Here is a 15,145-nt window from a genome sequence, read left to right as displayed (position 1 = left end):
ACGTCAGTGAGAGCAATCCTTAAAATTACAGATTATACACGACACCATGTAATTAAGAATCACTCTGCGTTTATTGTTCATAACAATGGTATATAAGGCATTCATTGTCTAGGGAGGGATTGGAATGTCCAGGGAGGGGTAGGCAAAAGTAAATACTTTATTGGTTTAACTTTACTGCATAGGAGGGATAAAACAGGCTACATGGGGGGGGGATGTAGGATACAGCCTAGTACTTCATCTAGGGGTGGTGATTTCACACAGTTCCCAACAAACTATGGGTGGAGCTATATTCATTTTATGCAATGCAAGCTAAATCCAAGGCAAAAGAAAAAGAAACAATATTTACACAATGCACACTGACAGAGGAGATTTAACCCTTCACATCCCTAATCTGTACCTGTTTTTAACTCAGACATGTTGGAGGATATGAAATGGGCTCCTTAGTCTGTATGACAGTGAGGTGCTGACTGGTTAGTACTTTATCTCTCTCTATCGCATTATAAAGCGGTAGATGCTAGAATCAAGTGGGCTAAGGGACCTTTTCCGTAAGGGGGAGGAGTTACGACGCAAGGGGGAGGAGCTAGGCCAGCGGGATAGTTCCTCTACTATCCACGCCACCAACTATTACCTTTAGTAATTAGGTGGTGAGCGAAGCGAGCCACCGTGCCCGAAGCGTGGCGAGCGTACTTTTCGGGTACCCTGTTCGCCCGTAGCTCCTCCCCCTGCTGACGTAGCTCCTCCCCTCAATACGTCACAAGGTCCCTTCAGCCCCTCCGATATAGAACCAACCATTATAAAGCTTGCTACATGTCCACTATGAATGATTAAAACAGGGTGTGATTGAACAAAATGCATGCAATCCATAATGTGACCTGCTTTCGATCACCCAACAATAGTCTTCTAGGATCTATAGATGCTTATATATGATAGTTAACAAGCAGCAGAGCTAGTGTCGACACAGAACCCTTAAAATGTATATTTAACATGTTTATCATGGGCACTCTGCCCACATTCAAAATGGTGGCTAGACATTCATAGCACGGAAGGTCATACGCTCGTCTCTGCTGTTTTTCTAATTGGTCGAAGAGCTAGCTAGCTAACAGCTCCCGTCAACCAACCAGCTTGCGGAGGCGTGACACACCGCCAAAGGTCACAGTGATTGGTTATGATTGTATAAAGAATTTGTCGTTGGATTGTGATAGGGCAACATCTGTATTCCGAGAGCCGTGATTGGTTCGGAGAAGGAGGCCGCTCACGAAGTTTCTAGAGTGCGGAAGAAAGATCTGGAAGGTTCTGGAGGTGGGGCTGTGTCTGTACAATAGGCAGGCCGTCACTGTATTGGGTCAGAGTAGTCCTTACGAGCGGTGTTCACAGGTATGTACCTACTGTATAGGTGTATAATGTGCTACATAATGGGGTCACGGCCGATTACAGTGTTGGGTTAATTGCTGTATGGGGAGGGCGGGGGTGTTCTCATGGTGGCTGTATGTGGGAACGTGGCACTGATCTGTATAATTGCTGTATAATGCACTGGCAGCTTCTGCTCTGTAGAGACGGGTTAGTGCAATGGAGGCGTTGCTGTATAGTCCGGGGATATATAGATTACTGTATGGGGGGGGGGGGGGGCACACTGTCAGATATTACTGCAGGGGGAGCACACTGTTGGACTTTACAGTGTATGGGGAGCACATTGTCAGACACATTGTCTGTGTTTACTTTATGGGGGAAGATATTGCAGTGAATAGGGGTGGGGAGATGTGGTCAGTTATTACTGTATGTGGGGCACACTGTCATACTACAGTACGTTGGGTATGCGAGCCCGACGGTCCGCATAATGCCAGGATCCTGACCACTAGAATGCGGACAGGGGTGAGCGTAACGAAGCCCCTTGCGGGCGCGCTGTGCTCGCCACGGTGCAGGATCCCGACCGCCAGAATTGCATACCCAACACACTGTAATATATGACAGTGTGCCCCACATACAGTATTAACTGACAGCGTCTCCCCACCCCTATACACTGTAATATCTGATAGTGTGCCACAGGCTTTATTCTCACTCCATGGGTGTTGTGGACACCCACGAGTGGGAATAGCCCTTGGCCCCCTGCCAGCATTCTGGCGGTCGAGATCCTGGTGTCGATATGCTGACCGCCGGGATCGTAGATCCCGTTACAGTGTATGGGGGACATACTGTAAGATTACTGTATGGGGGGAGATGCTGTCAGACATTAGTGTACCCCCCCCCCCCCCATATACAATGTATGATATTACACATATACAATGTATGATATTACACTGCTTGGGGTGGATGCTGTAAGACTTTACTGCTCATTGGGTGGGAGGGAGACTCTGTAAGATATTACTGTGTATTTGAGGGGGTGCGCACCGCTGTCAGATATTACTGTGTAAAGGCCCCCATCCACTAGTCCGATTTGGGCAGTTTCTTCAGATTTCGACGCATCTGACCGTCAAATCTGAAGAAAAGTGTCACATTGGATGGCTCTTCCGATCCGATGCGCACTCCCGTGTCAGATTTGTCTGAACTTGAGATCTCTGCGGCTGCCCCAACTATTTATCTGAATCTGAAGAAATCAGGTGCACATCGGAGTGTTTTTTTTTACTTCAGATGTATCTGATCAGATTAATCTGAAGCGTCACTTGACTGGCATCTCCCTGGCCACTCCCACCCACCACAAGACGGGGCGGCAGCAGCATCAGATCAATCGCATGTAGCATGTGTACATCAGATATATTTGATGCGATCTGATAGATCGCATCAGATATATCTGAAGTGAATGTAGTGAAAATTAAGCCCAGGGTCAGATCCGATTCCCGGGAGAGTTCAAGAGAAATCTGATGATATCTGCAGTTCAGACAAGTCTGAGTAGTGGATGGCCACCTTAAGGGTCATGATGTTGTATAAAGTAGGGCAACTGTCCATGCCACAGCCCCAACCCGTACCCATGGCACTGTTCAAACAATATACATAGTAACTTGATATGCCAGTGTACACTGTATTGTACTTACACATCTTAGAAACATACAACAATAAAACCACATACAAGGTATAATGAAGATAAGGGGCAAGTGTAGGGCAACTGACTGTAACTTGTACAGCAAACAGCAGAAAGGTGTAGAGCACTCGGTGAGTCACAGTACCCAACATAAGGGCGAGCCTACAGTATGTGGGGAGAATTCAGTTGTTTTGCATGCCAATAGCTCCTGTCTATTGTAACCGCCCTCTGCCCAAGAGTTGCTGAAGGTACATTATTAGAGACATAAGAGAGAAGCACAGGTGGCACGGCTGGTGGGGAGAACAAGAGCAAATAGTGCTATTCCCTACATCCTAATAGGTTGTCAGTGTGTTGTATAAGGGCTCTGCATAAAGTAATATAAGGGGGGTGGGTCTGGGGCTGTTTGAAGAGTGGCACACAGATGTCATTGTATGCGGTGCGGAGCAGGCCACACTGTCTGATATTACTGCTTTACTGTAATAAAGTTGGAGCACATGTTGCTGTGCCAGGGGTGGGGCACATAGATGTTGGTTATACTGTAGGAACATGATTGGTGAGTAAGCATTTTACTGTTGGCAGATTGTAACATAAAAAGGTATATTGGTAAGTGCACACTGGGAAATCACTGTGCAGTGAGGGGGAGCTGTACTGACAGATGGAGAAGCAGTATGTATTCATTAGAGTTCACCTCATATAGAAAATGACACGCATTAGGAGACTTTATGGGGAGTTTCTTTACATGGATGAGGTTCTTGTTAGTCATGGATACGTAGAGAGCTTCTGTAAAATGACTACAGGTTTCTATGTGTATTTGCAGTTGAATTGAGTTACATACAGTGTAACTTAGACCTATACCTCTCCTTGCAGTCTTTCTCCATAACTTGTTTGTATAGGACTAACAAGGTTCAGTTAAGGCTGCGTACACACGTGCCGATGTCGGTGACATCGTGCAAGATCCTCCGCAAACAATATCGTTCATACATACTGAACGATATAATTTGCGTCTCGTCAGTGACGGCATGCATCCATATCCAGTTGCATGCCATCTCGTACAATATCTTTAGATTTCAAGTTGAAAACTAAAGATATTGTACCTTGTTAATGACCCACGGGAGCGCACGCTGTTAACTATATAGGGTATACACACTTGCCAATGTATGCAATATATTGTCCGAACCTGCGGATTGGACGATATATTGGGTGCACATCGGCAATTGTGTACCCAACCTAAGTGTTGCTCCTGTAGGTTCCAGCTACTTCATTGTCTAGATTGTACACACCATTGCTAGCTGTTTACCTTTGCATTTGGTTTTGTTTGCTTATCCACCCAGGCACCCTTCCTCTAAACCAGGGGTGGGGAACCTTTTTTTCTACCGAGGGCCATTTGGATATTTATAAAATCCTTCGGGGGCCATACAAAAATTCTCAACTTTCTCAAAATTACCCTGCCCCCCAGCAGGTCTGCCCCATAGAGGTACTGTGTGTGCGCGCCAAAAAATGGGTGTGGCCAGTTAAAATGGGACGTGATACACATATGCCCCGAATAGTGCAGTGCCAGATCCACAATTGCCCCTCACAGTGCCAGGTGTACAAATGCCCCTCACAGTGCCAGGTGTACAAATGCCCCTCACAGTGCCAGGTGTACAAATGCCCCTCACAGTGCCAGGTGTACAAATGCCCCTCACAGTGCCAGGTGTACAAATGCCCCTCACAGTGCCAGGTGTACAGATGCCCCTCACAGTGCCAGGTATACAGATGCCCCTCACAGTGCCAGGTATACAAATGGCCTTCACAGTGCCAGGTATACAGATGCCCCCACAGTGCCAGGTATACAGATGCCCCCCACAGTGCCAGCGATACAGATGCCCCCCACAGTGCCAGGTATACAGATGCCCCTCACAGTGCCAGGTATACAGATGCCCCCCACAGTGCCAGGTATACAGATGCCCCCCCCCTTCTGTGTTACTTACCGCTCCTTTCGGCGGGACACGGAGGAGAGCGCGGCGGCATGTAGGACTTGAAACCAGCCGCCGGTTCGAGAGCCAATCAGAGTTCGCGGACCGGCAGCCGCGGCTCCTGATTGGCTGCCGGTCTGCGAGCTCTGATTGGCTCACGAACCGGCAGCTGGTTTCAAGTTCTACACGCCGCCGCCGCGCTCTCCTCCCTGTCCTGACACTGACAGCTGAGACGCTGCCGCCGGACTGTGCGGCGGCGTGTCTCACTGGGAGAAGCGGGTGGGCTGGAGCAAACGGCTTTGCGGGCCTTACACGGCCCGCGGGCCCGAGGTTCCCCACCCCTGCTCTAAACCATGCCCAGCTTGCATAGTGCGGTCATGTTTCAATGGTGTATCATATAGATGTATGTGCAGAAATGGAAACCTTGGTGTAGCACCACAACATTCTTCTTTTTATTAGTTGCAGGGCCAGTGCTAGGCATCTCTATCAGCTGACAGGAATGGTATGGACAGGAGACCCATTTATCTCTTCTCACATGTGGGCTGCAGCGGGTCATTTTGTTTTTCTGGTGGAAGAATGTTCTTAATGTTCCTGTATGTGGAATAGGACAAATGCTAATTCCTGTAGGTGGGTTTAGACCTAGAGCTGATACTTCCCACACTGGAAAACATTGCTATCATCCAATAAACACACTAGTACAGGTTGAGTATCCCATATCCAAATATTCCAAAATACGGAATTTTTTTAGTGAACCTTTGTTTTCTGATGACTCAATGTACACAAACTTTGTTTAATACACAAAGTTATTCAAAATATTGTATTAAATGACCTTCAAGCTGTGTGTATAAGGTGTATATGAAACATGAATTCATTGTGTGAATGTACACACACTTTGGGGGTCATTCTGACCCGTTCACACGCAGCGGTTTGTCGCTGCGGTGCGAACGGGTCTGGAATGCACAGTGTTGCCCGGCGACAGGGGTCACCGGGTTACGTCGCGGAGAACGAAGAAAGCGGTCGCAGAGGAGACCGCAAGAACATTGACAGAAAGAAGGCGTTCCTGGGCGTCTCCAGACCATTGCCTGCCGTTTTCGGGGAGTGGTGAAGAAAACGCAGGCGTGTCCAGGACAACGGAGGGCGGATGTCTGACGTCAAAGCCGGTCCCAGCATCGCTGAGATCGTCGCACAGGGTAAGTATGTCCAGGGCTAGTCTTGTTCTGCTTGAATTGTTTTTTAGCTTAGCAGGGCTGCACAAGCGATCGCAGCCCTGCAAAGCTAAAATACCCTCCCCCATAGGCGTGGACTAGTTGATCGCAGCAGCAGCAAAAAGTTGCTGGCTGCGATCAACTCGGAATGACCACCTTTGTTCAGTGCACAAAGTTACTAAAAATATTGCTTAAAATGACCATCAGGCTGTGTGTATAAGGTGTATATTGAACATAAATGCATTCTGTGCTTAGACTTAGGTCCCATCGCCATGATATCTCATTATAGTATGCAATTATTCCAAAATACGGAAAAATCCGCTATCCAAAATTCTTCTGTTCCCAAGCATTTTGGATAAGGGATACTCAACCTGTACTAGCAGCTGTAACTGGAGACATACAATAGGCAAATCCTCTTGCCCACTGCCTGTGTTATAGGCTTTGTTCATACTGGGGGTCATTCCGAGTTGTTCGCTTGTTGCCGATTTTCGCTATGCTGCGATTTGTTGCTAATTGCGCAAGGCACGCAGGGCGCATGCGCTTAGTTATTTAACTAAAAACTTAGCAGATTTGCTGTGGATCCTGCGGCGCTTTTCAGTTGCACTGCTGATCGGTAAATGATTGACAGGAAAGGGGCGTTTCTGGGTGGTAACTGAGCGTTTTCCAGGAGTGTGCTAAAAAACGCAGGCGTGTCAGGGAAAAACGTGGGAGTGTCTGGAGAAACGGGGGAGTGGCTGGCCGAACGCAGGGCGTGTTTGTCACGTCAAACCAGGAACTAAACGGACTGAGCTGATCGCAATCTGAGAGTAGGTCTGGAGCTACTCAGAAACTGCAAAGAATAAGCAGTTCTGCTAATCTTTCGTTCGCTATTCTGCTAAGCTAAGATACACTCCCAGAGGGCGGCGGCCTAGCGCGTGCAATGCTGCTAAAAGCAGCTAGCGAGCGAACAACTCGGAATGAGGGCCATTGTCTCTTGTAAAATAGTTTCTTTGCGTCAAGTATGCGCTGTTTAATTTCTGAGCTGGCTGTACTGAAACTCTTCTATAGTTATTAATGCATCTGTTCTGTCATTCCATAGTTTGTTTGTGTGCGTTGAGAAACCAGTGACCACAAAGCACAGCCAGAAGTATGGGCAAGGATTACTACAAAACTCTAGGACTGACGCGGGGCGCCTCTGAGGAGGACATTAAGAAGGCATACAGAAAACAGGCCCTGAAATACCATCCGGATAAAAACAAGGACCCTGGAGCTGAGGAACGTTTCAAAGAGATTGCTGAGGCGTATGACGTGCTCAGCGATCCTAAAAAGAAGGAGATATTCGACAAATTTGGGGAGGAAGGTACGTGTGTGTGTTATGAACACTTTGATTGCACCCAGATAGGATGCGATACCAGCCGGTGTGTTTACTAGATATGAGATTGCGAAATTAGTGCTTTTAATCATGTGGTACAGAGGATATATGTAGTATCAGACTATGGGTATATGTAAGAGGTTGCAAGTTCTGTAAGACTGTGACAGTTCAATGAGCTGGACTATAGATTTAACGTTGCAATGGGATGTAGTTATGTGACCGTCAGTCAGGAGACCGCAGGTCACAATACCTCCCCCTACATCCCGCCCCCTGAGAATCCTGACTATTCCCACTCGTGGGTGTCCACGACACACATAGAGTGGGAATAGAACCTGTGCCGACCGCAGGTCACCACCGAGCCCGCAAGGGGCTTGTTGCGCTCACCCCCCTCCCCTGCCACTGACATTCCGTTGCTGGGATCCCGACAGAGGTATGCTGACTGCCGGTCACGCATACCCAACTCATTGCAATAATTTTAAAAGATAAAATCAGGTTGGTTTTGCCTTTTTAAATTATTGCTGCATTAAGTCTACAGGTGAGATTGCCAAACACGTAATCTATTACACATCCTCCTATAGCTGTAAAATGTAGGCACTATTGGAGCTGCCGTACTGCACTGCAAAAATACATGGACCCTCTCCATTATGGGCCCTACACATATAGAGATCCGCCGCCGAGCTGCCAGACAGCGGATACGGCCGATGGCGACCCAGCGGCGGGGGGGGGGGCAGTAACGGGGGGAGTGAAGTTTCTTCACTCCACCCGGCTCCATTGAAGTGCAGGCAAATATGGATGAGATCGGCCATATTGGCCTGCATGCACAGCCGACAGGGAACCAGCGATGAACGAGCGCGGGGCCGCGCATCGTTCATCGCTGGTGACTCCACACTGAAAGATATGAACGTTATCTCGTTCACTAATGTACGAGATCGTTCATATCTTTGAGGAATATCGGCCAGTGTGTAGGGCCTATTAGACCATGCGTGCACATATTGGAGCAGTTCCCCGAGATTCATGGCCAGGTTAGAGGTTGCTTGATGTTACAGAAGCAGTTATAATTGTTTTACCAACTCTAAACATCAGGGGAACTAAATTTAGGTTTGCATGTTGTTGTGATGTTTAGGATGTGGCTATGGAAGTATTAATTTTAGGCCTCAGTGGACCTTTAGTGTACAATTGTAGAGTCTTTAAAAAGTAGCTAAATACATGCATGGAATTGAATATTTGCTTCTGCAAAAGGAAGCCAAGTCGCAAATATTAAGTCATTCTACAGAAATTCTGAATACGCTCTTTCGTGCATACTGGCTGATTAATTTATGGAATGTTCACAGCAAACTGATTTATAATCTAATGTCTTCAGTCAGACTGTCACATAAATGTATGCAGCATAAGTCTGACACACTTGCATACTACAAAGCTATGGAATATCTATGGTGTTTCCCACTACACCAGTGTAGACAAGTTGTACTTGGACGTGATGTGAAGCAATAATGTCTGAGCATTTCATCTTGGAGTGTACTGCAACTAAAGATTCAGTTTTATATAAAACCGTTTCTAAATGCAACCCAGCCACAAATGATCATTTACACGGGGCCTGGCTCCCTCGCTCCTGAATATGACTGTAGATAGACCACCAGCGGGAGTGAGGTGAGTGATGGGAACAGGGCCTTTATGGCCCTAACATTAGATCTCCAGATGAATAACCTTTTGGAACAAGGTTGTACCTGGCATATTCCATACATAGCTGAAGTTTTGGGTCAAATTATCTTTAAATGAGAGGATAGTTACTGATGCTAGAGATCAATGATGGGAGACTGCTTGGTGTGTGTGTGTGTGTGTGTGTGTGTGTGTGTGTGTGTGTGTGTGCGCGCGCGCGCGTGCGCTCAGTCTACAGGTCCTAACCTGTCGGCATTCCTGCAAATCTGGGTGTGTTTGATCTGCTGTCTTTAACCGGTGTCACCTTTCTGCATCCGCCCCACCATTTTGATTCTTTTACCTTACCTTACCTCACCTTACCTTAGTACAAGTGTGTGTGTGTGTACATACATACTATTATTTTCCGTACTTTATGGGATTACTTAATAGCATTTGTATGATGCTGTGGCACATGGCAGTCTTTTGTTCGCTTTAATTACTTTGACATTAGACTTTTACAAGTTATTAGATGGTGCTGTGGGGTACAGCACACCATGCATGCTGAGTGGCTACAAAATAAACATAGCATGCATTTTCTGACCTCCAATGCATGTTCTTGTGACATTCCAGGCACATGTTCTATCAGCACATGGTCACATGGGTGCCTGATATTTTATGACTATGAGCATGAGTAAGCCATGTCTAGGTTTAGTCCCCTGACCTCCCAACCCTAAATGCACCACTAGGTTTGTACCTTAGTGTAAACTCCGATCCCATTTCTGAAAATGTCAGCAGTCTCATGTTCCTGTTTTTCCTTCCTCCGCTGTTAACAGGTCTAAAGGGAGCACCAGGTGGTGGAGGATGTGGCGGTACCAATGGCCCCTCATACAGTTACAGTTTTCATGGAGATCCTCATGCCATGTTTGCCGACTTCTTTGGGGGTCGCAACCCATTTGACAACTTTTTTGGACGTAATGAAGAGGATATGGACACCGAAGACCCTTTTTCAGGGTTTGGTATGGGTGGCTTTGGCCATTTAGGCGGCTTCCCCAGGTCTGTTCCCGGTCGACGTGAAGCAATGTCTAAGAAACAAGACCCTCCAGTGATCAGGGAGCTTCCAGTCTCTCTTGAAGAGATTTTTACTGGTTGCACTAAGAAGATGAAAATCTCACACAAACGTCTAGGCCCAGATGGGAGAAATGTTCATACAGAGGACAAGATCCTGACCATTCAAGTGAAAAAAGGATGGAAGGAAGGCACAAAGATCACCTTCCCCAAGGAGGGTGATGAGTCGCTAACCAACATTCCCGCAGACATTGTGTTTGTGCTGAAAGACAAACCCCATTCAGTGTTCAAGAGAGATTCATCTAACTTGGTGTACACAGCTAAGATAAACCTACGAGAGGTGAGCATGCAAAATATTCTCTTTGTCATTAGAGGTTTAGCGGAACTAATCCTGTTCTCTAACTTTGGAGGGCATGTGCAATGAGAGTCCCAGGAGCCGTGTAGCCAATATATGTGTATTTGAATTGATGTCAGTGGATCTACTGCTTACCGGACTCTTAAATTACTGAGGCTCCTAGATTTCACCGACATCCGGATTTGATATTATTTGTGACATTTTGCTTATCGTTGTAGTGTTCTGCGTAATATCACTCTTAAATGACCACTGAACCTAAAATATGAGCTGACGTATATAAAAAGGCTATTGGCAATTTAAACATGTAAAAATGTCAGCTGCTGGCACATGCTTAAGATGTATTTAGGAGGAAGATATTTGTATTATGCACAGCAGACTTCCTGTCTGTAATCTGATTAAGGGGTATATTCAATAAGAGTCGGGTCCATTCCGACATGCAGTTGTCGGAATGGACCCAACAACCCCTATTCAAAAAAGCGGGCAAATCCGACTGTCTGATTTGGCCGCTCCCGTTGTCTTGGCCCACGGCGCCGGGGTTAGCAGCCCGCCAGGAGGGGGGGGGGGGGTTTAGCGCACCGCCGGGAAGAGGTAGGGGCGGCCAGCTGGGAGGAGTTGTTGTCGGCACCCCTGGGGGGAGGTAAAGGCGGGCTGCCGGGTGGAGATGTAGGCGGCCAGCCGGGGGAGACGGAGCGGGCGGCGGAGGAGACGGGGGACCAGCGGCTGCAGCAGCAGAGGCTCACTGCTGCGTCCAATAAAAGAGATACGTGGAATACCGCTTAACCAGCGCCTTACTACAATATGACAGTAGTTTTCTCAATCTGTAGAATCCATACACATCCTTCCGGTTTTCCTGTATATGAAGAGGTTCCCAGACCTCAAACACGTTATAGGTACCGGAAAGAGAAACAGTGGGCAAAATAGTGTAATACTGTTTAAAAGTTTAATGACATACAAGACATGTATTAAAACAAATTTCCAACACAGTATCACACAATTAAGGTGAAGACTTAAAATCCTGCAACTGACACCCTCAGTGTCGGTGGGAGTAATGGCTAATTACCGGATCTTTGAAGAAAACGGGCTCATAAGAATATGATGGACGTAAGTCTGAGCAGAGTAAATCACCAGGCTGCAGCTCCGGGATTCAGACGTGGACGATGAGGAGGACAGACTGACCTGACCTTTGAAGGAATCCTGTGATTGAGGAATCCCGGAGCTGCAGCCTGGTGATTTACTCTGCTCAGACTTGCGTCCATCATATTCTTATGAGCCCGTTTTCTTCAAAGATCCGGTAATTAGCCATTACTCCCACCGACACTGAGGGTGTCAGTTGCAGGATTTTAAGTCTTCACCTTAATTGTGTGATACTGTGTTGGAAATTTGTTTTAATACATGTCTTGTATGTCATTAAACTTTTAAACAGTATTACACTATTTTGCCCACTATTTCTCTTTCCGGTACCTGTAACGTGTTTGAGGTCTGGGAACCTCTTCATATACAGGAAAACCGGAAGGAGGTGTATGGATTCTACAGATTGAGAAAACTACTGTCATATTGTAGTAAGGCGCTGGTTAAGCGGTATTCCACGTATCTCTTTTATTGTATGTTTCACTTGGGAGGTGGGAAAAGCCTCTTGTTGGTATACTGCACTACTAGCTGCCTTGTGCGCACTGTTGGGTACTTCAGTTTTCTTGCGATCACTGCTGCGTCCACCCGGCTCCATCAAGCGGGACGTCGCTTGCTGGAGCCGGGTGGACGCTGCCGCTGGGTTCCTGTTCTCCCCCACCGCTCCCCCATCTCCTGCTCACTTATCTCAATCCGACTTTTTTTAAAGTCGAATTGAGATTGTCGGAAACGGGGCTAAAACCTGTCGGGTTTGGCCCCGCTTCCGACAATGCACGCTGCCGCCGATCAGCGTGCTTTTCCAACAAGTCTGGTTTCCCGACTTGTCGGAATAAATGGGGCCGTAATGAATAGGTCGGAACCCCTTCCGACCTAAAACTGTCGGAAGCTGCCATCTTTCCGACAAGACGGCAGCTTCCGACAGTTATTGAATATGCCCCTTAAAGACACTGTAGCTATCCCTCCCCTCAACAGAGAACAGCAGTTTTAACATATAGGTAATAGTTTAATAATGATGGTAGTCAATTTAAGCACAAGATATTAAGTTTTCAGTTACTGTTTTGTATTTTCATTTATGGTTACCTTTATTGATTTTTGCCTTATTTATTGGTCATTTTAGCTGAAAGCAGTCATACTGTATCCACATCGGGAGGCATACATTACAATTAAGCAGGCATATCCTATGGGAAATGATTTTACTATTGAAAAACAAAACCCTTTAGTGTGATATGCACAGTGTAATGTAGCGGTATTTCATATCTGATCATGCCTGTTCTTACCTTTTTACCAGGCTCTCTGTGGTTGCTCCATCAACGTCCCCACCTTGGACGGGCGTACCATTCAACAGGTCATCAAAGATATAATCAACCCAGGCACCAAGCGCAGAATCAGTGGAGAAGGACTTCCATTTCCCAAGTCACCTGACCAACGGGGAGATCTAATAGTGGAATTTGACATACGTTTTCCTGAACGCCTTTCTGCTGCTTCTCGGGAAACCCTAGGAAGGGTCCTGCCTGCGTAGATCGCAGCGGGCCCAATAGAACATAGACCAAAGCGGTATTGAAGGGTCCATTTGAAACTCCTTCAGTACAAAAGAAACTGGAAAAAGATGGTGATAATTTTTAGAGCACACAATTAGTTACAGTTCTTACATTTTGTTATTCAGCTGTCTTATAATAAGCAGTGATGCACAGACATTTTCTAGTTTAGAGATGCCTGAAGCCTACACTCGGGAATATCCATGGAGACTTGTATTTTCTACATAATATGCTTGTGTTGCATTTGCAATTGAAAAAAACACAAAACAAACCGCTTTGCCAGGGGCCGTTGTATACAGGGAGAGGAATGCATCTATGACCAAACTGGGTCTTCTCGGTTCAGAGGGTTTCTTTTTTTTCTTAACCATTCCTACTGTAACAATATTTAGTAACTCTACATTGAATGTATAGTTCACGGACATTTTGCTTGAAGTCATGTTATTCCATACAGAGATAACTCTGAGCCTTTTGTCACAGCTTTCAGATATGCCAATGTAAACACTAATATGTGCTGTGTCTTAAAAGGGACATTGTTGATATAAGACTCTGAGCTATCTCTACCAAATTCTTATTTTACTAAGATCCGGTCTTCTCATCTCGCTTTCAGCTAGTGTTTGACTGGAGTGCTTGTTATGTTACATGTATGTTGCTAAGCTTATTATATGTTCAATTTAAATTGGGGCATGCCTGGAAATGTAGTGTGTGTGTGTGTATGTGTGGGAAGGGGGGGTTGCCCTCCATTTCTTTTCCTTTCGCTCAACAGTTGCAATAATTGTTTCAGCCAGTAGCTGGCACTGTGGAGCAAACTTTGGCCCCTACTCTGAAATCTTATTGCCTTTGTGTCATTCAAGTGAGGGTGGGACTTACTTTGGAAGTGAGGAAATAACTGGTGCACTCAAGTGTCCCCTATATATAAATACATTTGTATTTGTTGTGTAAATATTATATATATAATTTTATTTTAATCACTTTGTTTTGTGTTAACGATTCAGCTGTAAATACGTGATTTGCAGGCTAATAGGAGCGGTGTGCTAGGGATGGGTTGATGAATGATCTGTCATGTATGGAGTTTGTATGCTGGAGTATATCTTGTCATGTTTGTATTGGAGAATGAGACTTCCTAGTGCTGCCTGTATGGCTAGAAGCTGTGTAGGCCTTGTGGTGAACCACACGTCTCAATAGAGCTGCTGATCCACAAGTAAACATCTCCAAGAGAAGGAGGAATGTCTCCTCAACACTCATTAAAGTATTTTCAGTAATATGGTCTTTTTTTTTTTTTTTTTTCTCTTTCAAGACTTAAGAACGTTTCTTCATTTGAAAAAGCAAAACTGTTTATATTAAGGTTTTAAAGTTAATCCTTTCCATCTACTCAGAGGCAGAGATTTATTACATTAAGGCTCACGCGTAGAGTACATCCTGGCGGTCATGACTATCCTCTCACACGTACAAAAGATATCCATGAATTCAAGTCTCAAAATTAGACATAAAAGACTTTTATAATGTCCATCCCCCCACACACTAATACTATCTTTGCTGCTCTCTGTTCACCGTGCCAGAAAATGTAGAAATAAGTTATGGTCCCCACCCTGACAGTGAACCTATTATCCAGGCTTAAAGGTGCATACGCATGGGGCGTTTTTGCATAGCGATGATCGCTGGGCTGAAAATTGCTCAATGCACACACACTGAGCGCTTTTTCCCCCCCTGCCCAGCGATGTCAGCGGGGGTGAGCGGCTTTCCATAGCAGGACGCTATGGAAAGCCGCTCGCCATGCCGTTCATCTACTGGTAATGCCAGTAGATGAACGGCCGCTGCCAGCGATGAAGCGGGAGTGCTCATCAGCGCTCATCGCTTGTTCATACACACTGGTCGGCTTTGAGCTGAAAGCAGCTCAACACACCAAAAA

At 46.1% G+C, this 15,145-nt stretch overlaps 1 protein-coding gene across 2 annotated transcripts; it reads left to right on the top strand.

Moving 5' to 3' along the window:
• The first annotated feature begins 1,218 nt into the window (after positions 1-1,218).
• On the top strand, positions 1,219-14,498 carry DNAJB1 (DnaJ heat shock protein family (Hsp40) member B1). Of its 2 annotated transcripts, none has more exons than XM_063931726.1 (4): positions 1,219-1,374; positions 7,252-7,512; positions 9,993-10,564; positions 12,993-14,498. In XM_063931726.1, the coding sequence occupies exons 2-4, from the start codon at positions 7,302-7,304 to the stop codon at positions 13,221-13,223; spliced, it is 1,014 nt and encodes a 337-aa protein (XP_063787796.1). In that variant the 5' UTR covers positions 1,219-1,374; positions 7,252-7,301; the 3' UTR covers positions 13,224-14,498. The 2 variants fall into 2 exon arrangements, with proteins under 2 accessions (XP_063787796.1, XP_063787797.1); XM_063931727.1 differs by lacking the exon at positions 1,219-1,374 and adding an exon at positions 5,571-5,595.
• Positions 14,499-15,145: the final 647 nt, after the last annotated feature.

The sequence above is a fragment of the Pseudophryne corroboree genome, chromosome 6 (genome assembly GCF_028390025.1).
Source record: "Pseudophryne corroboree isolate aPseCor3 chromosome 6, aPseCor3.hap2, whole genome shotgun sequence".
Classification (NCBI taxonomy): Eukaryota; Metazoa; Chordata; class Amphibia; order Anura; family Myobatrachidae; genus Pseudophryne; species Pseudophryne corroboree.
Note: the sequence above shows the minus strand (reverse complement) of the source record. Positions and strands in the feature narration are given on the sequence as shown.

Bases quoted from the DNA above. Each gene is read 5' to 3' on its own strand.
- DNAJB1 (XM_063931726.1), top strand. From the start codon at position 7,302: ATGGGCAAGGATTACTACAAAACTCTAGGACTGACGCGGGGCGCCTCT. The intron at 7,513-9,992 runs GTACGTGTGTGT...CGCTGTTAACAG, and splicing joins CGACAAATTTGGGGAGGAAG to GTCTAAAGGGAGCACCAGGT. The intron at 10,565-12,992 runs GTGAGCATGCAA...CCTTTTTACCAG, and splicing joins CTAAGATAAACCTACGAGAG to GCTCTCTGTGGTTGCTCCAT.